General features: G+C 42.5%; 1 protein-coding gene across 4 annotated transcripts; it reads left to right on the top strand.

Moving 5' to 3' along the window:
• Positions 1–87: 87 nt before the first annotated feature.
• Tmpo (thymopoietin) lies at positions 88–27,323 on the top strand. 4 transcript variants are annotated; one of them, XM_051172765.1, is made up of 9 exons: positions 88–626; positions 8,675–8,801; positions 10,766–10,924; positions 16,297–16,394; positions 22,122–22,241; positions 22,341–22,436; positions 22,861–22,971; positions 23,735–23,823; positions 26,606–27,323. In XM_051172765.1, exons 1-9 carry the CDS (start codon positions 342–344, stop codon positions 26,886–26,888), a joined length of 1,368 nt encoding a protein of 455 aa, XP_051028722.1. In that variant the 5' UTR covers positions 88–341; the 3' UTR covers positions 26,889–27,323. The 4 variants fall into 4 exon arrangements, with proteins under 4 accessions (XP_051028722.1, XP_051028723.1, XP_051028724.1 ...); XM_051172766.1 differs by lacking the exon at positions 22,122–22,241; XM_051172767.1 differs by lacking the exons at positions 22,122–22,241; positions 22,341–22,436.
• Positions 27,324–27,627: the final 304 nt, after the last annotated feature.

Genomic DNA, 27,627 nt, shown 5'->3' with positions numbered 1-27,627 from the left:
GCCGCGCTTCTTCCCGCCGTCCTCCAATGGAAGCGCGCGTTCTTGGGGCGTGCGCGAGACAGTCCCCCCCCCCCGTCCCTACCCCCCCCTCCAGCTTGTGTGTGGGCTAGACTCGCTGCGGGCTCCAGGCTTGGCCGCCGTACTTGCTTACTAGTCGTGCGCCCCGGGCTTTTGTGGCGGAGCACGGCCTGGGCTTTTTGTGTCCGAGTTCTGCGCTGTCCAGAGGCGCCGCTCCCGGCCAGGGATCTCTCCTCCGACCTCTCCAGGCGGAGGGCGCAACCCCGGGGACCTAGCAAGCCAGCGCGCCCGCCGGCGGCGACCGTGAAGGGGCCGAGCCCGAGATGCCGGAGTTCCTGGAGGACCCCTCGGTCCTCACCAAAGACAAGTTGAAGAGCGAGTTGGTCGCCAACAATGTGACGCTCCCGGCCGGCGAGCAGCGCAAGGACGTGTACGTGCAGCTCTACCTGCAGCACCTCACGGCGCGCAACCGGCCGCCGCCGCCGCCGCTCGCCGCGGGCGCCAACAGCAAAGGGCCGCCCGACTTCTCCAGCGACGAGGAGCGCGAGCCCACCCCGGTGCTCGGCTCCGGGACCTCCTCCGGTCGCGGACGCGCCGCCGTCGGCAGGGTAAGGCTGCCCGCACCCCCACACCCCTACACCTCCTTCCCCCGGGTCCGGGGATCACAGAGGCGGGCGTTTGGCGGCTTCGGCGCGTTGCTCGGCTTCGGGGGCTAGGTTCCCCCGCGTGGGGGGTCCCCGAGCTCGCGGCGTCCTAGTCGCGAGGCCGCCGGTCCCGGAGGAGAGGGGAGTCCGCATGGCTTTGCTATTTTGCTGCTCGGCCAGGTGCGCCAGGCTCGGGCGCCCTGCGCGGTCCGGAGTCGGTGTAGACGCGGCCTTGCAAGCCCTTTTCTAAAGCCCCACGCACGGGCTTGGCCCCAGCACGCGAGGTGAAGTTCGAGCATTTTTCCCGCTTTAGTACCGAAGTGGCTCGCAACAGTGACTCAGAGCGCTCCCTGGAGGGCAGTTTGCGGCATAGTATTTTCTGGCCAGATTTTTTTTTTTTTTTTTAAATAAAGCCATTCCCGCCTTTTTATATTTTTTGCATATGGAGGGCTTTTTGGACCGTTTGTTTACTCGTTTGTCTTACTCTTTTGCAGTCAACAGGCCCTGTTTTTAGTGGGTTGGCTTTACTTAAGTGAATTGAATGCTTTACACTGCATTAAAAATGTTGGAGGATCCTGGCTTGTGTAAGAGTTTTGGGTTTGCTTATCGTTTTAAGGGTTTGCTTGAGAAGTAAAGATTTGGAAGCAAAAAAGTTCCTGGCGTACTGATGTATCACTATTACAGTTTGAATCCTCAGAACAGTGAAATTGGGGTTCCCACAAATGCTTACCATTTTTTGTTTTGTTTTTTGTTATTCTTTGGTTACGTTTTAAATAGTATTTTGTAGGTGTGTACTTAGTTAATAGAATTCAAGTCATTTAGAAATTAGTTAGGGCTGTTGATGGGTTTAAATTAAAATCTTTGAGACATAATGACTGTTTTTTGTCGGAGTTGTCCCTACTGTTCACTGGTATAACCGAAAATGATTGCGGCTTGCTTCTCGTTTTGGTGCTGGAAATTGAACCCAGAGCCTCTTTTGCTACGCGTGTACTAGCACGGGGCTACGCTAAAAGCCAGTTGCTTCTTTGAAAGTTTTAACAGTGTTTGGTTGTTCTGCGTTTATTTCTTAAAATGTATTTTTTTCCCGCTGATTGCCCAAATGAGAGCGAAATATACATCATGTGCATGTGAGGATTTTATGGAGAAAACTATACCCTGAGCTTTCATTTCCCTAAATGCCTTAAGCCTGGCACGTAGCAGTGTCTGGTAAGTAAGCTGCCTGTGAATCTCAGCAGTCTAGAGATGCAAGCAGGAGGAGCAGGAGTCCAGGGCCAGCCTCAGTTACATGAACTCTTGTCCAAACCCAAGTAGATACTGGCCAGCTTATTATTGTCTTTGGTGTCTCCTATTTGTGGAGGGGAGGGCAAGCGTACCATTTGATTGCATTTTTAAATTTAATTTTTTGTGTTTGTTGGTGTTTCTCCTGCATGTGTGAGGGTTCTGGGATTAAAGGTGTGTACCACCACTGCCCAGTTTAATTCCGTTCAGCCTGCTTTTTCTCCTCCTCCTCCTTCTTCTTCTTCTTAAATTTATTGTTTCGTCTGCATGCATCTCTCTGCGAGGTTGTCAGATCCCCCTGGAACTGGAGTTGCAGACAGTTGTGAACTTCCATGTGGGTGCTTGGAATTGAACCCAGGTCCCCTAGAAGAACACCAGTGCTCTTACCCACTGAGCCATCTCTCTAGCTAGCCTCCATTTTATTGCACTTTTTAATTATACAAAATCATAGATTTTCATCCAAATTTTTCAGTTACATGTGTATCAAGTTCCCAAGTTTTCTCTCACTGGTTGACCTGCTCCATCCTCTCCTCACATTACTCCCTTTTTACTCCCTTCAACTTTACATGTCATACATGTTTTTTAAAATCGGGATTCTGCATTTGTATGCAGACATATGTGGTATTGTTTTTAAAAGTGGAGTTGCGGCCCTGGCTGGTTGTGAATTCAGTTTAGTCAAGGATGCCTTCGCGCCACCACACCTGGCTCTGAATGGCTAGTTTTCACGGAACACAATCTCTGTTCTACATATAACTCTTTTTTGGGAGGTGGGGCTTGAGACAGAGTTTCTCTTTAGCCCTGGCTGTCCTGGACTCACTATGTAGATCAGGCTGTCCCCAGCCATCCGCTTGCCTCTGCCTCCCAAATGCTGCAATTAAAGAAAGGCATGCGCCACCACTGCCCGGCAATTTTGTTCTTTATAGCTGAATAAAACTCCTTTATGTATATATGTCTTTTCTTCAGTGATTCAATAGTTTGATATCTGGATGGATCTGTGCTTTTTGTGGGCTTAAAGCCACTTTAGGGGGCATGGTAGTGCGTGCCTTTAATCTCAGCACTCAGGAGGCAGAGACAGGTGGATCTGAGTTCAAGGCCAGCCTGGTCTACAAAGCAAGTCCAGAACAGTCCAGGCTACACAGAGAAACTCTGTCTCAAGAAAACAAAAACAAACCTTTAATCCCAGCACTCGGGAGGCAGAGGCAGGCGGATCGCTGTGAGTTCGAGACCAGCCTGGTCTACAAAGTGAGTCCAGGACAGCCAAGGCTACACAGAGAAACCCTGTCTCGAAAAACCAAAAAGAAAAAAGAAAGAAAGAAAAGAAGCCGGGCGTGGTGGCGCACGCCTTTAATCCCAGCACTCGGGAGGCAGAGGCAGGCGGATCACTGTGAGTTCGAGGCCAGCCTGGTCTACAAAGTGAGTCCAGGATGGCCAAGGCTACACAGAGAAACCCTGTCTCGAAAAACAAAAAAAAAAAAAAAAAAAGAAAAAAAGAAAGAAAAGAAAACAAAAACAAACAAACGAACTAAAGAAAGCCACTTTAGGGGCCTAGGGAATGACCTATCATTCACACACAAGGACCTGATCTCTAGCACCCACATAAAAAGCTGGGCGTGGCAGTAGTGTGTCTTTTTTTTTTTTTTTTTTAAGATTTATTTATTTATTTTATATACAGTATCCTGCCTGCATGTAGATCTGAAGGCCAGAAGAGGGCATCAAATCACATATAGATGGATGTGAGCCACCATGTGGTTGCTGGGAATTGAACTCAGGACCTCTAGAAGAGCAGTCAGTGCTCTTAACCTCTGCGCCATCTGTCCATCCCTTAGTGGCACATCTTTAAAAAAAGACATGGAAGACACACACCCAAACCAGAGTGTGTATGTACACACAAAACCATTTTAAGTAACATACGCTAGCAGAGCATGGTGGCTCAACTCTGTCTGTAATACTGGCATTCAAGATGCTGGGACAGGACTATAAGAGTTTGAGACTGCAAGATGAGACTCTAAACCCGAGAATTGCTATTTTGTTTTATTTTTGTAAGAAAAGATTTTGAAGTGGGGCATGGTAGCACATGCCTTTAATCCCAGCACTTGGGAGGCAGAGGCAGGCGGATTGCTGTGAGTTCGAGGTCAGCCTGGTCTACAAAGTGAGTCCAGGACAGCCATGGCTACACAGAGAAACCCTGTTCTTGAAAAACCAAAAAGGAAAGATTTTGAAACAGGGTTTCTCTGTGTAACTGCCCTGGCTGTCTTGGAACTTTTTTGTAGACAGGTTTGCTAGCCTTGAATTCAGAGATCCACCATACCTGGCTGAAGTGTATCCCTCTCTTATATATATTTTTTTCCAACTTATCCTTTTTATATATTAAGTATACAGTGTCCTGTCTACATGTATATATACCTGCATGCCAGAAGAGGGCATCAGATCACATAGATGGTTGTTACCCACCATGTGGTTACTAGGAATTGAACTCAGGACCTCTGGAAGAGCAGGCAGTGCTCTTAACCACTGAGCCATCTCTCCAGCCCCCCAACTTGTCCTTTTTAAATTGTATGTGTATGAATGTTTTGCCCTCATTACCCAAGGGGGCCAGAAGGATCCTCTGGAGGCATCAGATCCCCTGGAACTGGCCTTAGAGGTGTTTGTGAGCCTCTATTGATAATCAAACCTGGGCCGTCCCTTCAGACTCTTGTCATCAACTCTTCAAAAGGGGCATTAAAACTATCTTGGTACTTATTTAGTTAATTTTCCCCTCATTTTAAATGGCACTGGATGGGATAGGTTTTCTATTACATCATCTTATGTGTTTGTCCAAATATAGTAAGCCATAAAGCTTTTGGTTGTGTGTAAAAATTAAATTCCAGTTCATCTGGTAGAGGTAGGAGGACCAGGAGTTCAAAATCATTTGGTGTACATAGTGGGTAAAGCCTTTATGGTTACACACATAAGACTTGAGCTTAAAACAAAACCAGTTCTGTCCTCATGTTTGAGTTGCTAATGTGTGCTGATTTTGTTTTTGACATTTGAGTCTCACTCAGTAATGTGGCCCTACCTTAATTATTATTATTTTTTAATTGGGTTATTTCCTCATCCCAGCTCAACTTACTTTACATGAAAGACCCTCCCCTTTTCTGAGCACCTACTATGGAGCTATACCTCAGCAGTAGATGGACAGTTAGAATGCTCTCTGTTAGGTTGATGCACAGTGCTTGGTGGGAAAGCAGAGCGCTTCCTATATACAGTGCCATGCTAGCTCTCTAGCAGGGAATCTTTTCTCTCTTGTGGGTCTCATAATCATAGGTTTGTATTCTGTCTACAGTATTTAATATACATTTATTTTTTTAATGTATATGAGTGATCTGTCTTCACACACACCCAGAAGAGAGCATCAGATCCCATTACAGATATTTGTGAGCCACCATGTGGTTGCTGGGAGTTGAACTCAGGACCTCTGGAAGAGCATCCGGTGCTCTTAACCACTGAGCCATCTCCAGCCCTATCTACAGTATTTAAACATTTTTAAAATGTAGAGCCTTGATTGGACTCAATGATATCAACTACTTGGAAAACTAATGTTGACAATCAGTACATGAATAATATGAGTTCTGATTTAGGAATCTAAATTATCACAAGTCCCACATAGAGAGGTCTTGAATTTCAGAAGTGTAGAACATTTATAATTATTGCTTATGTAAAGCTATTCTTTTGTTTTGTTTTGTTCCTGCCCTCACCTTCTAAGTGCTAGATTGCAGGCATGTACCACCATGCCCAGTCTTTGTGCATATTTTTAAAGGCTAAGTTGTTTCATATGTATCATCGTCATGGTATTTTACCTTGGGTGCATATGATGTGGTGTGTTTGTGTGTTCTTATTTTTAGCCTTTTAATTACCTGTCTTGATATCAGTATTTTTAGGTGTTGAAGCTATCTAGATAGTGGGCACAAGAGCAAACAGTTGTGGAGTTGGCAATCTGCCTTTTTGTTCTGGCATGCAAAGCATGCAGGTTTAGCTGTCAGGGATCCAGCGGGGCGTAGTAGCATTTCTGGGTGAACCTGTCAGGGGAGGTTGATGTTGTTTCTTAGTGGAGGTTGAGTCCAGACCCTCTTCTCCAGCTCCTTGTGCTGGGAGTTCAGGTGTGCCCCACTATGCCTGGGCTGGTGAACCCTGTTGCTGACTGGCTGGTCTTCCTGTTTTGTTTTGGGTTTTGAGAGGGTTCCCAAACCTCAGACAGGACCTGAACTCTTGTATAGTAGAGGACAGTGACCTTGAACTCCTGATGCTCTCTACTTGGTTTTACCTTCCAAGAGCTGAGATTACAGGCCTGTACTGCCACCACCTGGCCTTCTCATATAAAATGTAGAAATCTATGGCCGGGCGTGGTGGCACATGCCTTTAATCCCAGCACTTGGGAGGTAGAGGCAGGCAGAACTCACTGTGAATTCGAGGCCAGCCTGGTCTATAAAGCGAGTCCAGGACAGCCAGGGATACACAGAGAAACCCTGTCTCAAAAAAAACAAAAACAAAAAAAATGTAGAAATCTAATAATCATTTAATTAGGTTGGAAATTGAATAATTATGTTTCATAAGTGATATGCCTTGTGTTCAGTAGCTTACTACATGTGGTTTCTGAATTTTCTCCCCTTTTCTTTAATCTTAGTGTGATGCAGTATAAATTCACTGTACTAATAGTTCCCAGGAGAGGGTGTATGTGAAGGAACTATATAACTAAGGTCTCTGTAAATGTCACTAGAGAACACACTGAAGTTTTAAAGGTTAGCCTTGGGCCTCGGTTTCCTCACTTTGTAATATGGAGATATTAATGTGTCTGTCTCATAGGACTTTTAGGATTCATTTGGGGTGGTTCAGGGCAGGCTTGTGTTGCCCTGGAATTAACTTTGTAGACCAAGCTAACCTTGAATTCACAGATCCTAGGTTTTGTTTTTCGAGACAGGTTTCTCTGTGTATCACTGGCTGCCCTGAAACGCTGTAGATCAGTCTGGCCTCCAACTCAAGAGATTCCCCTACGTCTGCTGGATTTGAAGGCATGTGCCGCTATGCCTGGCTTAATTTTTAGCTTTTTTTTTTTTTTAAGATTTATTTATTTATTATTATAATTATACATGGTCTTCAGCCTGCATGTACGCCTACATGGCAGAAGAGGGCACCAGATCTCATAGAGGGTTGTGAGTCACCGTGTGGTTGCTAGGACTTGAACTCACCTCTAGAAGAGCAGCCAATGTTCTTAACCTCTGAACTGTCTCTCCAGCCCCAATTTTTTAGAGTTCTTTAAGTTAGTGCAGATAATCTGCTTAAAATGCAACTGGATACATAACGTATGTTCAGTGCAATGTTTTGTAATAGGAGCTGAATGTAGTGGCTCATGTCTCTAATCCCAGAGGAGAGTTGCTGGGGGTTCAGTTCAATGCCGGGTTATAGCACTGAGAGCTCTGGCTGCTCTTCCAGAGAACCCAGATTTGCTTCTTAGCACTGATGTGGTTGTTCACAATCTGTAACTCCTTGTTCCAGGGATCTGATACCCTCTGCAGCCTCCACAGGCCCTGCATGCACGGTACAAGGGGGCAAGCACTCATAATATAAAAATGTTTTTAAAGAAAAAGAGGTTAGCTTATATACTTAAAGCTACCATAAAGATAATTCCACACAGTTAATTTCCACTTGATTGAAGCTGCCTTGTTAACAATATGCACCAAACTCTCTACTTCCCTTCTTTCTTTCTTTAGTATACAATACCCTGCCTGCATGTAATCCTGCACACCAGATCTCATTCTAGGTGATTATAAGCTACAGTGTGCTTGCTGGGATTGAACTCAGGACCTCTGGAAGGGCAGCTAGTGCGCTTAACTGTCCCCCAAGTACTTGCCTGGAATTTTTCTCACTACAGATTAAAATTTTAAATCAAATAGCCTGTTGATGGACCCTACTCTGGTTCACTTATGCACACATATTGCCTACTTCAATTTTTTTTTTTTTTTTTCTTTTGGCCAGGCACTGTAGCCTATGCCTGTATGCCTGTAATCCCAGCACTCAGGGAGGCAGAGGCAGGCGGATCTCTGTGAGTTAGAGACCAGCTTAGTCTACAAAGTAAATCTAGGACAGCCAAGGCTACACAGAGAAACCATGTCTTGAGAAAATAGAAATGAATAAATATTTTTTCTTGTTCACTTGAAGTTTTTTCCTTATGGAAATGTGAATTGGTTTCCTGCTTCTAGAAGCTTATGCTATTTCTTCTTCTTTTTCTCTCTTATTTTGGTTTTTTTGAGACAGGGTTTCTTTTGTGTAGCCTTGGCCGCCTTAGATTTGCTTTGTAGACCAGGCTGGCCTTGAACTCAAAGCGATCTGCCTGCCTCTGCCTCCCGAGTGCTGGGACGAAAGGTGTGCGCCACCACGCCTGGCTAGTTTTTTGTTTTTTCAAGACAGGGTTTTTTCTCAGCTATCTCTTCGGCTACACAGGGCCTTAGACATGTAGTCTAAGCTCCCTACCACTGAGCCATACCCTCAGCCTCCAACAGCAGTGTCTCTAATAGTTGTCACTGTGTGTTAGGCTTGTACAGTCTAACGACAATTGAGTTTTTAAAAGCCTTCAAATACTGGTTTAGTTTAATCATATTGCTTGGCTAATGTAACAGTAAATCACCTTGTTGATTGCATAGAAAATGTCAGGTAAATGAATATTTTTCATATAGAGGCGATAACCTGTACTTTGTTTACAGAAAGCCACAAAGAAAACTGATAAACCCAGACTAGAAGATAAAGATGATCTAGATGTGACAGAGCTCTCTAATGAAGACCTTCTGGATCAGCTTGTGAAATATGGGGTGAATCCTGGTCCCATTGTGGGTAAGTTAATCAAGTCTCAAATATTCTTAACATAAGCAAGACCCCAGACCAATTTTTACTTTTATTAATGGTTAGAATTGGGGTCTTCAGGGACTATTTGTCATTATTTATAGAACCAACCAATACTTTAGTTTCTTTAACTCTAAATCAGGAAGCTAAATTGAGAGTTTGGGGAGGGATCTGTGGAGTTGCCTGTTGATGCTGTCCTCCTAGTCAGTGCTGGTCAGTAAGCCTTGTGGGGCTTGTCCCACAGTTGAAGAAAGTCTGGCTAAGTCTGAGTCAGTGGTCTGGAGAGAGAGTAATAAGTAGACTGCAGATTACTCAGTCCCTAACAGGTCCATTTCCTGATGGCCTGAGAAGCCTGTTTCTAAGTCTGTCTCTACCTAAAGAAGAGACAAACAGAAGGTATGCCAGCTAAACACTAGATTCATCGCTTGCTTTTCTAGGTAGCCGTGGTTTTTGCCAGGTTGGTTATGCTTTTCTTAGCAGGGTTTGGGCAAGAACCTTAAGATAGGAAAGTCCACACAACTTCAGGGTTGTGTAAAAATGTGTCTTTTGTTTGAGTCTGGATCTCACTGTGTAGCCTGCTTGGCTTTGCCACCCAAGTGCAGAATTAAAAGTGCATTTCATAGCTGGGTGCACGCCTTTACTCCCAGCACTCGGGAGGCAGAGGCAGGCAGAGCTCTGGGAGTTCGAGGCCAGCCTGGTCTACAAAGTGAGTCCAGGACAGCCAAGGCTACACAGAGAAACCCTGTCTCTAAAAAACAAAAAAATAAACAAACAAAAAAGTGCATTTCATAGGCTGCTCTTAGACAAGCCTGTGCTTATAATTATCAATAGACAGTTGATGTCTTCTGTAGAATTCTAAGAGACACTGAAGATGTATATTACATGGAAATGTGCTGGCACATGTTTGACTTATGACCATTAACGTCATTCCTGGATAACTATTGTTAATGAAAGGCACACCAGTTGTCAAATCCTCTTCCAGAAGCTAAGGAAAGATGCATATCTAATGTTAAGTACAGAATTGAAGATATTCGAATGATTTATAGAACTTGACACCTGTGCTTCCGTGAGTGTTCATAGGCACATTGATCTTTTGTTGTTATGAAATATAATTTTTTTTCTTCTTTTCAATGGTTTCTGTTTCTTATTTCATGTACATTGGTGTTCGGCGTGCGCGCGCGCGTGTGTAAGAGTGTCAGATCCTCTGAAACTGGAGTTACAAGCAGTCGTGGGCTGCCATTTGGGTGCTGGGAATTGAACCTGGGCCTTCAGAAGAGCAGCCAATGTTCTTAACCACTGAGCTATCTTTCCGGCCCGTATAATCTTCTTCTTGTTGCTGCTGTTGTTGTTGTTGTTGTTGAGGATTCCCATCTGCTTATTTAGAAAGCTCTTTGGGGAGCTGGAGATGGCTTAGCTTTTAAGAACATTGCTCTTCCAGCAGACCTATTTGAGTCCCAGCACCCACCCGGCTAACAACTATCTCTAACAGGGCATACATATAACACCCTCTTATGGCCTACCAGGCACATGGTGCACAGACACACATGCCAGCAAAACACCCACTCACATAAATAATACATTCTTTTAAAAGAAATAATCTTGTATTGACATCCCAGAGAAAGAGCTATTTTGGAAAAGAGTAGACTGTGGTTTTGTTTTTGTTTTTTTTTTTAATCACTTTAGAAACGGAAAGCATGTTGCTTAAAAACTGGCTTTCTGTAGGATCTGAAAGATGGTCCCAGCTTAAAGAACTTCTACTGCTCTTGCCAAGGACCTGAGTTTGTTCCCAGAACTCACACTGGGTGGCTTAAAATGGCCTCTCACTGTGGCTCTGGGGGATCCAAGTCCACTGGTCTCCAGGCACTCGTGTACACACATATCACACACGTGCACATTGTGCACATTTAAAAAGATGGTTTCATGCCAATACTAATGGAACCTTTGCCTTAACACAGGAACAACGAGGAAGCTGTATGAGAAAAAGCTGTTGAAACTGAGGGAACAGGGAACAGAATGGAGATCTTCTACTCCTCTTCCAACAGTTTCTTCTTCAGCAGAAAATACAAGACAGAATGGAAGTAACGACTCTGACAGATACAGTGACAATGATGAAGGTAAAATTTAAAACAACATTAATAACATCTAAAATTTAATTTTCTATCTATATAGCCATTTAATTTTTGCTTCAAATGAAATTTTTGTAAAGACAGAGTTCTTTTCTCCCCGCGGGCCCCCCCCCCCCCCATTATCACATCTACAGAAGGAATCATTTTGATATTTATCTTTCCTTTTTTTTTTTTTTTTTTTTAAAGATTTATTTTTGAGACAGCATAGCCCTGGCTGTCCTGGACTCGCTTTGTAGACCAGGCTGGCCTCAAACTCACAGTGATCCACCTGCCTCTGCCTATCGAGTGCTGGGGTTAAAGGTGTGCACCACAATCTCTCAGCCAGTCATTTTTATATTTAATGATTAGTTTTATATATGCTTTGTTTTCTATAATTCTATATAAATGATAGGCTGAGTCCTTTATGTGCTCTTTTGTTTCATGTTATATTTTTTTGGACCTTATTACATGTTTATGTGTTTATTCTTTATAATTACTATACAATGTTAACATTTAAATATGACATTTTCTCTTCTCTATTGATAGATATATAAGTTATTTAAAAGATTTTGCTTACCTAGATTGATTTCATGGCAGTTTTGACCGTGATTTTAAATAATTTTTGAGAGAACAGGAAGTATATTCCTTTCTAAAAATAGAACAAATGCAGGATTTGATCCTTAAAAGGTTTTAACTTATACTTAGTTAATTTTGTAACTATTTAATTTGGCTTTGCTTTCTGAGGCACTGTGTACCAAATTGGCTGCTGAGAGTGGGAAGTATAGGGTGCGTCTCTTCAGCAGCACTGTTTTAGCAAGGAGGCAAAGAGTAAGACCAGCCCAAACCAGTCATGCTTAAACTTCCTGCCTCTTTTGCCTCTACAGGAAAGAAGAAAGAACACAAGAAAGCGAAGTCCACTAGGGATTTTGTTCCTTTTTCTGAACTTGCATCTACTCCCTCTGGTGGATTTTTTCAGGGTATTTCTTTTCCTGAAATCTCCACCCGTCCTCCTTTGGGAAGGACTGAACTGCAGGCAGCTAAGAAAGCATATACCTCTAAGGGAGCCCCAGCTAGGGAGCCTCTTACTGACACACCCTTGCCTGGGAAGGGACAGAAACAGATGTTAGCCCCTGGGCAGAATGTGTCTGTTCCCTCCAAGTCTAGCTATGATAGATATGTAGAGAAAAGTTCCTCGGCATCTTCTCAGCGTGAGCTCGCTGCCAGGTTGTCCTCTGCTGCGGCTTCTCCTTCACTGATAAGAGAAACCACTACTACTTACTGTAAAGACATAGTAGAGAATATTTACCGTGGAGGGAGAAGCAGAGCTCAGCCCTCTTGTCCTGAGGGAGCAGATGTCTCAGACCGCTCGGTTCTCTCTAGTGAGAGAGAGGTACTGCAAGAGTCAGAGAGATCACAAGTCATTTCTCCACCGCTCGCTCAGGCAATCAGAGATTATGTCAACTCTCTGTTAGTTCAGGGTGGGGTTGGCAGTCTGCCTGGGACTTCTAATTCTGTGCCCACACTGGATATAGAGAACATATGTAAGAGACTTAGCCAGTCAGGCCATCAAGAATCTGAATCCCTGTCCCCTCCCCGGAAAGTCGCTAGACTCAGTGAGAAGCCAGTAAAGGAAAGGGACGCAGGCTCGTGTGTGGCGTTTCAGACTATACCTGGATCTGAACATATGTCTTCTTTTGCCAAAAGTGTTGTCTCTCGTTCTCTGACTACTTTAGGAATAGAAGTGTCTAAGCAACCACAGCATGATAAACTAGATGCCTCAGAACCATCTTTTCCTCTCCACGAATCTATTTTAAAAGTAATCGAAGAGGAGTGGCAGCAAATTGATAGGCAGCTGCCGTCGTTGGCATGCAGATATCCAGTTTCTTCCAGCGAGGCTGCACGGATATTATCAGTTCCAAAAGTAGATGATGAAATCCTGGGGCTTGTTTCTGAAGCCACCCCACGAGCAGCCGTTCAGGTGTCCTCCACTGAGTCTTGTGATAAGCATTTGGACTTAGCCCTCTGTGGATCTTACGAAGCTGCAGCATCAGCATTGCAGATTGCAGCCCACACGGCCTTCGTAGCTAAGTCTCTGCAAGCTGATATAAGCCAAGCTGCACAGATTATCAATTCAGACCCCAGTCGTGCGCACCAAGCACTCGAGATTCTGAACAGAACCTATGATGCAGCCTCGTATCTCTGTGGTGCTGCCTTTGATGGAGTGAGGATGTCTGCCCATACCATGGGGGCTTCTACTATGGGTCGGCGTTACCTGTGGTTGAAGGACTGTAAGATTAACCCAGCTTCTAAGAATAAACTGACCGTTGCCCCCTTTAAAGGTGGAACATTATTTGGAGGGGATGTACACAAAGTTATTAAAAAGCGTGGAAATAAACAGCAATAAGATTAAGAACAAAGACAGAACCTTATCTTTGATTTGGAGAATGTATAAACCTTTCCAGGAATTCTAGCAACTTTTTATGCCAGGATTTCTTTTGAGGCCTTATTAGTCCCCTAATAGAGCCAATTTCGAGGTGATAAGCTTGTACTCAGCAAGCACATATATAGAAGCCTAGTACAATTTAATAGATCACATTTGTCTCATTAGTTTACAGCATCCTGTTTATAACACTTATAACTCTTAGATTTAAAAAGAATTCCAACAACTCAAATGTCGGTAGAACCCTCACTTCCTTTACTACTACTTATGCCTAGGTCAGAGGCACTTGAAACACTGATTTTTTTTTTTTTTCTTTCCCCTGCTCAAAGCAATTTATTTTGAAAAGTCTAATGTGTAGAATGTTGTCTCCCAACAATGAAATAGGCACACTGCCCTTGTGATAGCCCTCTCTTCTGCTGCTTACTTTCATTTACATAAATCTATTGCCAAAAGGCATTTTGTTGCCCACTCATTACATTGCAAGAAATCTATAGGTGACCTTTGTAACTTAGTTCTTTTTGTCACTCTTGCCCATATTCTTGTTCATATTTTGTTTGCAACAAACTTCATAATAATTCTAGATTGGTGTAAGTCTTGAAGTGCCAATACACAAACTGATTCACAGACAAGTGTGTGCAAGAACCAAAGGGAAAGGGGCCGCCCTTAGTGTTAAGAAGTGTGTGCTCTGCGTGCATGTGGCCCTGAGTTCAGTTCACCAGCTCCTGTAAGATACTTAAAGAATTTAAGTCGAAAGGTTTTTTAAAGCGAATGATAAGAGATATATTACATGCCTGTATACACACACGCGCGCACGTTTTATAGTAAACGAATAGAAAAGGCAACGTACAGTCGTACGTTCTGATAGAGGAAGTAGCCAACAGTCCCTGCGTCTTAGAGTCTGTGGACCACAGTTCAGGAGCACGGCTGATGATCTGTGTAGATGTTCTGGTATAGTCCATGTCACTCAACATGACTATTTTGTTAGCTGAATAAGACACTAGAAAGATGGGGCTTTTTTACTTTTTACATGTATTTAAAGGTATGGTGCGTGTCCTGCATAGTTTAATTTCAGACCCAGATGCTAAGGGCAAACGAATTATTATTACTATACTCCAATGTCTGTCTGTATGAAGCAATGTATTACCTATTTTCATTTGTATAGTTGTAAGGTAAGATAGCTTGATTATAGAGACGTGACGGGAAATAGTCTTAAACATAACTAAGTACGGTCCCTTGCGTGTACATGTCCACTGCTATCATGTTTTTAGACTACACGTTCCATCGCTGCAGCTTTGTTATTTGTCTTCTGAAATGTACATGTATACATGTACCTGTTAAGTGCTGTGTGACGTCATTAAAGCAATGTATTCCTGTAGAATGCTTCTACAAATTCAATAAAGTTGTTAAATTTGAACAGTTTTGTGTGGTCTCCAGAAACATGTTTTATGTGTGCTTTATTCTTGGAATTTCAACAACTGGAATATTTGTGGATGAACATGCCTTTTCCATTTCATCATTGAAACATTCTAGCAGTATGATTGAAAATACTCTAATGGTCATGTGTCCTTTTCACTATTTGAGGACCATGTATGTAAATGGCTGTAAAAACCTAAACAAGGAATTAATTTGTAACCACATAGCCTATTTGTCTGATCAGTTTTTGTTTGGTGCTGTTTAAAGTTGCTTTAATTATGAGCTAAGAAAGAAATAAAGTAGATTTTATAATGGCAAGTAATATTAATAGATGTAGTGACAGTGTTGGGGATTAAGCTGGTTGCTTGGTCTTACTTGACCTGTTTGAAGTACTTTGGTTAAAAATCACTATCTTGGAGGAGGGGAGGGAGTGGCAGGTATATTTTGACTAATAGGTTAAATCTGGAAGGTCAGCAAGGCACAGAATTATCTTGATCGGTATAAAAATGGCTACATTAAACTTGTATAAAGTCAAGCTTTAAGAATTGATTCTATTCTTGTTTCTTTGGTAAGAAAGCAAGTTTTTGGAATTTAAGTTTTAGCATTAGTAGACCTGCCCTCGCTATGATAAATGGCCACAAAAATAGGAAAGTTAAGTGTTTGTTTTGTTCTGGGACAATCTCACTACATAGCACAGGCAGACCTTGGACTCAAGATCCTCCTACCTCTCCAGCCCCAGGTGTTGGAATTGCAGATGTGCACCGCCATAGCTGCTGGGAAGTTAAATTTTTAAATGTATTTTAAAGGTTCTGTATAGGTCTTTGAATTATGGTAAATCAAGACTAAAGGAATTAGAATACTCAGCTCTTTTTATGTATATGTTATTGGGTTAATGACTGAGATAGGACACTTTATAATTTTGTATATTGCTTTGGTACTAGGGACTGAACCCAGCACCCTGGGCATGTGTTCTACTACTCAGCTACAGCCCCCAGTCAAGGAGAGACTTTGTTAATATTAAAATGTTACATTAACAACACTGGCAGTTACCGTTTAGTAGGAAATGATTGGAGCCACACAATCTTTTTTGTTTTTAAAATTCTCCACTTCCACATGTGAAATTTTAATTTACTAGTTAACCTGTGCTGTATATCAGTAATGTACAGGCAAAACAACAGTAGCTTCTACATTTGCACTTGGTCTTAATTAAAAGTCTCCAGAGGAGCAGTTCGAATCCCCTTTTATTTTTAAGGCTATTCTAGGGGTGGGAAAAATAGAAAAGAGAGTAAGTAGGAAGAAGTAATGAAATTAAACAGTGGGAAGGGATCAAAATGGGCTAAGATTATAAAAGTGTTTTCTGTGAAAGAGGGTTTAAGATAAGTTTTACTAAACAGACTGCTGCCAAGGCATTACAATAAATAGATTGTCATGTTTACTAATGTGCCTAAAACCGGGCTTCCAAAATAACACTGGTAAAACATAACTTAAGTGTTTCAACAAATAATGGTTTCCTCACTGTTATTTCCAGACTCTAAAATACAGCTCAAGCTTGAGAAGAGAGAGCCACTAAAGGGCAGAGCAAAGACTCCAGTAACGCCCAAGCAGAGAAGAAGCGAGCACAACCAGGTATTTTCAGTTTTATGATCCCACATACAGGTGTGAGTCGTCTGACCAGTACTCTTGCCTTTTTGACCTTTGATAAATAGTTGGCACACAGAGCCAGCTTGCCCACCCCTTAAACTTCATCACATTGTTAAGTGGTATGCAATAGTGCACACCCAGTGAGATCTGTCATTAGCATAGCCTACGCTGTATATCCGTGCTAAGTGGTCTAGTGATGATCTCACGCTGCCCGTTTTTAACTTTGATGCAGCGGTTTTCAACCTGGGCATCCCAGTTTTTCTAGGCCAGTGTAGAACAGGAGTTTCTTTGTACTGCCAGCAGATAGACTAGTGACACAGAGACATATATATTTCTTATAGCTCTGGCTTTAGCATAGGTTATTTCCCAACCAGCTTGTATGACTTAACTAACCCGTTTATTCTAGTCCACGTTTGCCACGTGGCATGTTACCTCTCACTCCTACCTGGTACATCCAACTTTCTCCACGTCTGCTGGTGAATCTTTTACCTCTCAAATTCTTCCCCCAGTTCCTATCTCTGGTCAGAAGTCCCGCCTGTCCTCTCCTGCCTCAGCTATTGGCCGGCAGCTCTTTTAAACCTATCAGAAGGGGAGGGAATTGTATGTTTACAAAATCCTAAGGCAGGTGGTGCTTCTCTGCTGGTACAGAAATCAGCATTTGAATAATACGAAGGCAACCTTCCCACAGTGGGCCCCAAGGCTAGTGTTCGACCCTTTTGAGAGAATTGTTTTAGAAGATAAAATGCACTTTATTTAAGATGAACATTTATTTTGGGGGGAGGGCAGACTGGCATGATACAGTTTCCAAAAGGAAAATTATAGAAAACTGGGAAGAAAATAAGCACAAAGTATTAATGAATATATTGCTTTACAGAGGAAAGTTACTGGCTCTAATTTAGGCTTGGTACCTACTGTTCATTTCCTCATCTTTACTTGTTAGCTAGAAAATGTATTGCTCTGTCAATCATCTATCTTTCAGGTGGTCTGTGCCTCTGGTTTCTGTGGTGGTTTTTGAAACTGTTTTAACAATGAAGCCGCAGCCAGCCTGGAGCTTGCTGTGTAGACCAGGCTGCCCTTTAACTTGTAAAGCTTTCTGCTTCATTTCTTTTGTGTGATTGGAGTGGAGAGGTGGGGTCTATGTACTCCTGACCCTCCTGCCTGTATCTCTCAGATGCTAGGATTATAGGAGTGTGCCACCATTCCTGGGTAACTAGGTAAAGAAATCTGAACAATTAGTCTACATTAATTCCCACTATAGCTGTTTTTTCCTTCCTCCATTGGGTGACCATAATTGATTATGTCAATATTACCTGCATTCTGGAGGTAGTATAATCTGGCATGCTGGGGACTAGACCTGTGTTTGATGTCAGCACTATTATAGTTGGGCTGCAGCTACTCTATTTAAGCAGTAGCTGGTGACTACTGTATGGGGCACCATGGACCTAAAGGGTTGGTCTGAGTCTACATTCAGTTTCTTTGACAAGAATAGCTTTGACAAGGAAACACATGAATTTTCTTTTAAAAATATTTAAATTAATAGTTTGGGTGTTGAAAGGTTGACCCATCTGATATAAAGTGTTGTTGGGCTTTTTTTTTTTTTTTTTAATGACTGCTCCATCTGCATGTATACACCCATGCCAGAAGTGGGCATCTGTTCACATTATAGATGGTTGTGAGCCACCGTGTGGTTGCTGGGAGTTGAACTCAGGACCTTTGGAAGAGCAGTCAGTTCTCTTAACCACTAAGCCATCTCTCCAGCCCTTGGCTGGCTTTTTATTTAAAGGTTTTAACAACTGTGGATAATTACCTAACTCCATGATTTTATTTGAAGTGATAAAGTGATGACTTTTCTCGTTGTCCTGTTATTTGATATCTGTAACTAATTATTTTATTTTAAAAAGCAAAACAAAACAAACTTTCCTTGCTAAGTTCCTAGTTACCTTGAAGTAAATTCATACAAGAGAACCAAGTGGGTTTTTTTTGTTGTTGTTGGTTTGGTTTGTTTTTTGTTTTTTTGAGAACCAAGTGTTTTTGAGGGGGATTTCTCTGTGTGGCCCTGGCTGTCCTGGAACTTGCTCTGTAGACCAGGCTGGCCTCAAACTCACAGATCTAAATTCCAGGATTAAAGGTGTATAGAACCACATTGGATATAATACATTTTCTTATGGGTCTTTGTTTGTTGTCAGTTGTTTTGTTTGTGTGTTTGTTTTTGTTTTTTCAAGGTAGAATTTCTCTATATTGCATTGGTTGTTTTGAATTCATTCCATAGACAAAGCTGGCCTCAAACTTCCAGAACTATGCCTACCTCTGCCTTCTGAGTGCTGGGGTTAAAGGCGTGTGCTGCCACTGTGCCCGCCATCGCGATGACTTTTATTATGCTCGTGATCAATTATAACACAGTCATTACCCCCATCACATTCCAAGCCTGCCATGCTGCTGGCCCATTCCCACCCACACAGGTGGTGTCTAGTCTCCCTCCCTTTGCCTCTTTTCCTGACTTTAAGTGTGTGTGTGGGGGGGGGGTGATTTGTGAACACACAATGATGACATTCAAGTTTGCAAACACAAGTTATAAACTTTTGGTTCATGCTGAGCATCTTGGTTCTTCTAATTATACTTTTCTTAAGTTTTACATATTTCAAAATAACACCAAGGCTGCTGAATACAGTCTGGTGTAGTGTAGTGTAGTTTTTCATTTGTAGCACCAGGATATAAAGTAAGATGTCGTGCTGAAAATACTTGCCCTTGTAAGCCATAGTTTTATTACTGCTGTTTTGTTTTCCTATATGATTGGTTCTTTCTCCTCTTTCCCCCAACCCCCACCAAGTCTTACTTTTCTTTTTGGAGGTACTCTACATAGATTGTTTTATTTGCTCCCTTCTCCTTTACATCAGATGTTCCTTCCTTTCATCTGTCCTAGCGTTCACTCACAAATGAAAATATAGTCCTCGTCCCCGTTCCTTGTACAGCTGCATCCTACGTCTTGAGATTTGTGGATTTGCTCTGATTAATTCAGCTACTTTCCTTTTGATGAACGTGTGAGTTGTTTTCACTTATGAACGGTTTTGGCCAAGACAGCCAGCCTTCTGCAGGTAGCATTCCGTCTTTGTCAGCTTGCTGATGACAAAGTGAAAGTGCTCTGTGGTTTTTGCGTTACACCAACACTGAGTGAGAGTTCTGTGCTCTGCTGGAAAACACAAGTTAGTGTGACTAATACAGCTTCTTATCCTCACTCTCACCCCGTGTTTATACATTTCCCTCTCCCTGCCTCCCTCAGCCCTGAGATTCAGGTGCAGGAGCTCTTATATGCTTGCTTTGAGGAAGCGCCTTGCTATGTAAGCTAGCCTCCTGCTCCTCATCCTACTGCCTCAGCACCCTGTGCTTTATGAGTGTGCCCCCATGCCAGACCTGTTTGTATCGTACTGTGATGTAGTTTAGTGCAGGATTTATTTGGGGGGGCTGGGGTCTGTTTTGTTTTTTGTCCAGAACTTAGATTTTTGTTGGAATTAGTAGCCTTTAACAGCCCAGCTCTTGTGTTCTCACATGTCTGAACTACTTAACGTCCTCTGACTTACTCTTCACCAAGTAACTTATCAGAATTCAGTGAGGCCACACTAGGACTGTCTAGGGAACACCTTGCTGACGGTGGGTGGGGCTGTTACTCTTGACCTCAGAGCACTCACATCACATATATGATAATGAGATGGTCTTTTGGAATTTCTGCCATTGAATGATAACTTTATTAATCTTTATTTATAGTCTCACAGTCAGTTGCTGTGAGTGGTGGTATGCGCTTCAAGCCACACCACTGGTAGGCAGGCACAGGATTGTGAGCTGGGGGCCAGGGCAGGGGTCATAGGTATGTGTCACCAGGATTGAGAGCACAGATGGGCCAGGCATGGTGGTGCACGCCTTTAATCCCAGCACTCGGGAAGCAGAGACAGGCTGATCAGTGTGAGTTCAAGACCAGCCTGGTCTACAAACGAGTCCAGGACAGCCACGGCTACACAGAGAAACCCTGTCTCCAAAAACCTAAATAAATAAGCAAACAAGAGAGAGAGCACACAGATGGATTCTGTGTCCTCTATTGACATACTCAAGAGCTTGGCTGTTGGTAGGAGTTTATTCTGTGCATATAGTGTTTTATTTACACAATATACCTTTGACATTAGTTTTACATTTGGCAGAGATTTCCTAACTAATAGGAGGATAAAGAACCCCGAATTTCAGATTGCGAGTCAAAAAAAACCTTAAGATGCTGGTGCTGGGGAAATGGCTCAGTAGTATTTCTTTAAAAAATAAACTTGCTGGGTGGAGGTTGCACATGCCTTTAATCCCAGCATATACTTCAGGGAGGCAAAGGCAGGCCAATCCCTGTGAGTTTGAGGCCAGGCTGGTCCACAGAGCGAGTCCCAGACAGCCAAGGCTACACAGAGAAGCCGGGTCTTGAAAAAATAAAACGGCAAGAACAACCAAGAGAGAGAGAGAGAGACTCTTGTAATATCACATGAAATAAAGGTAAACATGAAAGTGTGCCATTGCAGGGTTTGGGCGGTGGTGCTGGCAAAGCAGAGCTCTTCAGACTTATTAGGCACTGGCAAAGACATAAAGCTGTCATTGGTGTTTGCGAAATGTTAGCTTGACAACAAAAGTGGTGGCTTACATGCACCATGCTACTGAGAAGCACTGGTGGGGTGGAGATGAGCTAGTGTGGAGGCTTACCAAGGGTCTCTTATGTGGTGCTAGTGACGGAACATGGCATTGTGCGTGCCAAGCAAGCCAGGCCCTCAGCCTCAAATTACGTTTTTGTTTTGTTTTGTTTTAACAAGTCAGTCTCATTATGTACTGCAGGCTGTCCTAGAACTCGTGGCAATTTTCTTCTGTCTCCCTAAAGCTAAGATAACAAGTGTTGTGCCACTGTGCTTACCCACTAAAGTTCTTTTTAAAGGTAGAGGTCTAGTTGTGAGCTTTTTTTTTTTTCCCCCCCTCCCTCCCAGAGAGAAATTGAACTGCAGCTGGATAGCAACAGCTGTCTACTCTCTGTGGGGAGGGATGGTACAATTACAGTCCAGCTTGTCAGGGGCCCTTCCAGCCTCGTTGTTTCCTAAGAAAAAAACACAGGCACTTAGAAATAATCCTGATGTCACAGAAAGAAGACTGGTTTGTGAATAGCCATAGATGTGTGGGGTTCGTTTGTTTTGTTTTTCTTGTGGTAGGGATGGAATCCAGGACCTCACACCTGCTAAACAAGGGCTCTACCACTAATCTGCTCCCATCATCAGCGTGCGCTCGCGCGCGCTCGCGCTCTCTCTCTCTCTCTCTCTCTCTCTCTCTCTCTCTCTCTCTCTCTCTCTCTCTCTCTCTCTCTCTCTCTCTCTCTCTCTCTCTCTCTTTCATCATCACCAGTCCGCTTTTTGTTTGAGCAAAGAGACAGCACTATAGTGCTAGGGTTACTTACAAACAGCAAGTCACAGGAGAAGCCAGTATGAGCTGTAAATATTCTCAGTAGACTCTAGTGTTTTTTAATTATCCTTTGCTTCCAGATGACTACAAGGCAGCAAAATGGGTTATCTTTAGAAATATTTTGAGGGCACGGCATTGTTTGTAATTGCTGGCATTTAGAGAGTTGTTGGTTTCTCGGTGTGCTAACATGGTCATTACTAAGGGGTTTGTGTTAGAATATGACTTTTTAATGTGTCAATGCTTGACTAGAGCTATTCTCAAGCTGGAGTTACTGAGACTGAATGGACAAGTGGATCTTCAAAAGGCAGACCTCTGCAGGCATTAACTAGAGAGTCTACGAGAGGGTCGAGAAGAACTCCAAGAAAAAGGGTGATGCAAGGCTTATTGCTTAGACTTGGGTTTTCAGATTGGTAGGGTTTTAGTGATTATTTTACATTTATTGTTTTTGTTCTGTTTTCAAACTAACAGGTGGAAACTTCACAGCATTTTCGTATAGATGGTGCAGTAATTTCAGAGAGTACTCCCATAGCTGAAACTATAAAGGCTTCAAGCAATGAACCCTTAGTAAATATGCTTCATGAACTATCTAAGTGCTGTTCTTTGTAATTATCCCTTAGTTGGAACTGGGGAGGTGGTGAATTTTGACAAATTAAAAATTTATATTATATTTTAAACTAACTTTCTCCATGTTTCTGGATTTTAGAATATTTGAATGTAGCCATTTTACAAATAAATTTAATTCATTGCACAAGAATCCTAAATACTATGAAGATAGGTTTTACTAAATATTTGAAGAATTCTAAGGTTTCTCATGTGAAGCACTGAATGTGTTTCTAGATCCCGTTACCTAAATTTTAATTAGGGGAAAATCAAGTATTTATAGAAGTGGATTCTCTCTTTTTTTTTTTTTTTTTTTTTTTTTTTTTCATTTTAAGTGTCTTTGCTATATTTGGATAATTCTGAGTCTGAATAATTTGAATCTTGGCAGGTTGTCAATAGGTTGACTGGAAATTTCAAGCATGCATCTTCTATTCTGCCAATCACTGAATTCTCAGAAATAACCAGAAGAACACCAAAGAAACCATTGACAAGAGCTGAAGTAAATGGATACAGTTTAGCCCAGCGCTATCTATCTATCATTCTTCTTTCAGAGCTATTTTTTTTATTTTTCAGTGGGAGGGGACAGAACTTTACTGGGAGGTTTATGTATTTTTGTGTGTTATGTATATGGTTTAAAGACAAATTAAGTTGTGAAGTGGAGCTTATGAGAAGCTCTTGCTGCTGTGCGGCTCTTCAGTCCCTCATTACTGAGGAGTCCGTGTGCTGCTTGTAATACACTCTTTTTGTCATGGGTCCAAGTTTAAAATGCTACTTGGTCTGTGAAGGAAGCTGCACTTTTGTTGAAAAATCAAATGATAATACATTCAAGTACCTTTGTGTGGTAAACTCCTGTATGACTGATCTTTAAAATGCTGGCTGCATGGCTCATAATTTTGATCTTTAGCCCAGGAGATGAAAAAAAATTTTTAAGTTGGAATGATTTAATTAACAATCTTCTAAACATACCATGGAATTCCCAGCAGGAAGAAACAGAGCACCTTTACTATAGAACAAGGCAATTCAGAGAGGAGATTGACAAGCCTTGTTGGGTTGAAGTGTTCCCCCCTTGAGTGTGTGCAATTAGTGCTCTAATAACGACATTAAGATACTGTTCAGTATGAGATTTGAAGAGTCTTGGAGTCTTGTGGATACCAAAACTAGGCCAGATGAGAGGGCATTTATTCCCCTAGAAATTAGGCATTTTAATTATTGCATATTTGTACTAAATTGTAACTTGTGATTGTTTCTTTGTTTCTTACTAGGTAGGAGAAAAAACAGAGGAAAGAAGAGTGGAAAGAGATATTCTGAAAGAAATGTTTCCCTACGAAGCCGCTACCCCAACAGGAATTAGGTACTTGGATGTACTGAAGCGAGTGTAACTGTTTTGGGAGCGTTGGGTTCTTTGTCTCAGCATTGTTGCAGCTTTGTTCTCAGGATCTAGTGGTTCTCGCTGGACACTTCCTCTCCACTACAGCACTTCACAGCTGTGAAAATTGAATCATTCAAAATATATCTTATTATGTGTAACTCTTTTTGGAGACAAGCTTTGGTATTAAGTATTTGGAATCAGATCCAGGTCCCTCCTGCTTGTTTGGCAAGCTCTCTACCACTAAGTCAGACCTGAACACACACACCCCTTTGCTTATTTTTAGTTTTACTTATTTTATGTGTTCCTATTTACTTATAGAAGCCAGAGGTAGACATTAGATGTAGGGTGAATGAATTCCTCTGTTGCTCCCCAGTTACTATTTTGAGGCAATGCCTTTTTTTTTAAGGATTTGTTTATTAATTTTATATATGAGTGCTCTGTCTGCATGTACATTTGCATGCCAGAAGAGGGCATCAGAGCACATTATTGATGGCTGTGAGCCAGAATATAGTTGTGGGAGTTTAACTCAGGGCTTCTAGAAGAGCAGACAGTGCTGTGCTCTTAAGTGCTAACCCTCCAGCCTGAGGCAGTACCTGGCCTGTGGCTAGAACAGTTAATCCACTGAGCTGATTCCTCAGCCCCTTCTCCCTATATTTTGAGACAGGTCTCTCACTAACCATGAAATTTACAATTCAGCTAGATTGACTGGCCAGCAACCCTCCTGTCTCCTCCTCCCAAGAAGCACACACTGCTGCCTTGTCCAACTTATTAGTAGGTAACGTGTAGACCAGAGGGCAAGTCTTGGAGCTAGTTCTCCTACTTCGCCCTGGGTTCTGAGGCCTGGTAGGCAGGCAGCCATTTGACTAGTCAAGAATGTACACACATGCTCATATGCACTGGGGCTTGAGCTTGGGTCCTTAGGTTAAACAGCAAGGACTTGGTTAAGCAAGCTGTTGTCCTACTTTTGTACGGTCCTTGAACTCTGCTGTCACTGGGATAACCTTAAACCCCTGATCCCTTTCATCTAAGTGCTGAGGTTGCAGGCATACGCTGCAAGCCAGGTGTTATTTTGCACACCCATTCGAAATCTAGATAGATCTAATGAAAAGGCTGTTTTTATGTGGGCAGGTACAAGCTATGTTCCCTGAAGGTTGGGACTGGTTTTCTGTGGGTTCTTGGATCATTAGGCTTGGTGGCAAGTGTCTTGACCTACCAAGGCATCTCATCTCCACTCATTCTGGGTGGTTTTTGTTAGTTGTTGGGTTCTTCGGCTTATTTTGTTTTGTTTCAGTCTAATCTTGGATTTACTTTTTTTGTTTTGTTTTGTTTGTTTTGTTTTAAAGATTTATTTATTATTATGTATACAGTGCTCTGCCTGCATGTACACCTGCAGGCCAGAAGAGGGCATCAGGTCACATTATAGATGGTTGTGAGCCACCATGTGGTTTCTGGGAATTGAACTCATGACCTCTGGAAGACCAGTCAGTGCTCTTAACCTCTAAGCCATCCCTCCAGCCCTTGGATTTACTTTGTAAACAAGGCAAATTTTAAGCTCCTGACACTCTTCTCCAGTGCTGGAGTCACAGGTACACAGTACTATATTCAGGTTCAGTTTTTCATAGCTGAAAAATTTACAGCCAAACTACCTTGTTTTTGTTTTTTCTCCCCTCCTAAATAACCTTTGAAAAGCTTTTAAGACAGGCTTAGAGGGTGTTTACCTATGGCTTAAATATTATTTTATAATAAATAATGTAACTTTTTTGGGAGGGTTTTTCAAAACAGAATTTCTCTGTAACAGCCCTAACTGTTCTGGAACTTGCTCAGTAGACCAGGCTAGCCTCATATTGAGAAATTTGTCCACCTCTACCTCCCAAGTGTTGGGGTCAAAAGTGTGTACCACCTAGGTAGCTAGAGAGACAGCTGTGGATTCTCTGAACTCTTAGCTTTTTGCTTGTGAGCCTAGTCTTTAAACAGCTGACCTTTTTTCCAGCCTGAAACTAATTTTTAAGATAAAAACATAGCGGGGTTGCAGAGATTGGCGAGATGGGTCAGTGGTTAAGGGCACTGATTGCTATTCAGGAGGAATGGGGTTCAAATCCCGGCACCCACATAGCAGCTCACAACTGTCTGTAACTCCAAGATCTGACACTCTCATAGGCATATATGCAGACAAAACACCAATGTACACAAAGTAAAAGTAAATAAACTTTTAAAAAATGTAGCTAGGCTGGGCATGGCGGCACACGCCTTTAAACCCAGCACTCAGGAGGCGGAGGCAGGTGGATCTCTGAGTGCGAGGACAGCCTGGTCTACAAAGCAAGTCTTGGACAGCCAGGGCTACACAGAGAAACCCTGTCTCGAAAAACAAAACAAATAAACAAAAATGTAGCTGGGGCTGTAGCTCTGGAATAAGAATGCCCCACCTATGGGCTGGAGAGATAGAGTGCTGGCAGCTTATCCAAAGGTCCTGAGTTAATTCCCATAACTGTCTATAATGAAATCTGGTGCCCTCTTCTGATGTGAAGGCAGAACAATGTATACATAAATAAGTAAATAACAACAACAACAAAAAAGTGCCCATTTAGGACTCAAGGCCCTGGCTTACTCACCCCCGCGACCACCAGGGAAAAGAAGATGATACAGGAAAACCACAATGAGTAGCCCCTGCTCTTATGTGCCAGTTGCCCGCAGCTGCTTTACACAGAGTGGTTAGACAGTGTGCTAACGTTGTTGACTCGGAATTCTCTTGTTTCACTTTGAACAGTGCTAGTTGCCGCAGACCAATCAAAGGGGCTGCAGGCCGGCCGCTGGAGCTCAGCGACTTCAGGGTGGAAGAACCATTCTCAACTAAATACACCCCGAAGTACGTGCCCTTGGCAGACGTCAAGTCGGAAAAGACAAAGAAGGGACGCCTCGTTCCCATGTGGTTAAAAATGTTGCTGTTTGTTCTTGTAGCCGTTTTTCTGTTTTTGGTCTATCAAGCCATGGAAACCAACCAAGGGAATCCCTTCTCTGGTTTTCTTCAAGATGCTAAGACATCTGACTGAAGAAATCACTTCGGCACATTCAACTTGATCTCCCATTTTTAATAACTGTAGAAAAACATTTGTGTCCACTTGTTGACTGAAGAACTAATTGTGATTTCACCTCAGTAAAGTCAGTGCTGCATTGAGAAGCAAACAGGATATGCACACATGGACCTCATTTCAATATTCTGGACTTTGGAGATCACATTGTGCCATATAAAATTTTTTTTTTAGCTCTGGAACTTTTTTGTAGGCTTTATTTTTTTAATGTGGACATCTTATTTCACTTTTGGGGGAAAATGCGTTGTTTTGTGTATTTGAAAAACAAGGCAAAACATGGTGATGTAATGTGAAGCTACACATTAAATACTTGGAATTCTTACAGAAAAGATTGATGACTTATTCTCTGCTGAGTAAAGATGTTTCCACTGAATGAAGTTCAGTAAGAGAGAGCCATGCAGCGGACAGTTGTTACGGAAGGTACAGCAGTGAGTAGCTCTTCTGTGACCTCTGCTAATGGTGGCGCTCACTGCTGTCGCAGCCCTAGCTACTTGCTAGAATGTTTTCCATATCATGAAAGTCCTACTTCATTAAATCCATTTCAGTACACTTGATTTTCCACAGGGATCTTGTAGAGTCGATGCCCGCACTAGGGAACTGTTTGCTGGCTGCACTTGTTTGAGAGAGCTGTTAGCTAGCTGTAAGACTGTCATTGGAATTTTGTGCTTTTTTATTTACAGCAAAGCGTTTATCCTGTCAA

The sequence above is a fragment of the Acomys russatus genome, chromosome 31 (genome assembly GCF_903995435.1).
Source record: "Acomys russatus chromosome 31, mAcoRus1.1, whole genome shotgun sequence".
Classification (NCBI taxonomy): Eukaryota; Metazoa; Chordata; class Mammalia; order Rodentia; family Muridae; genus Acomys; species Acomys russatus.
Note: the sequence above shows the minus strand (reverse complement) of the source record. Positions and strands in the feature narration are given on the sequence as shown.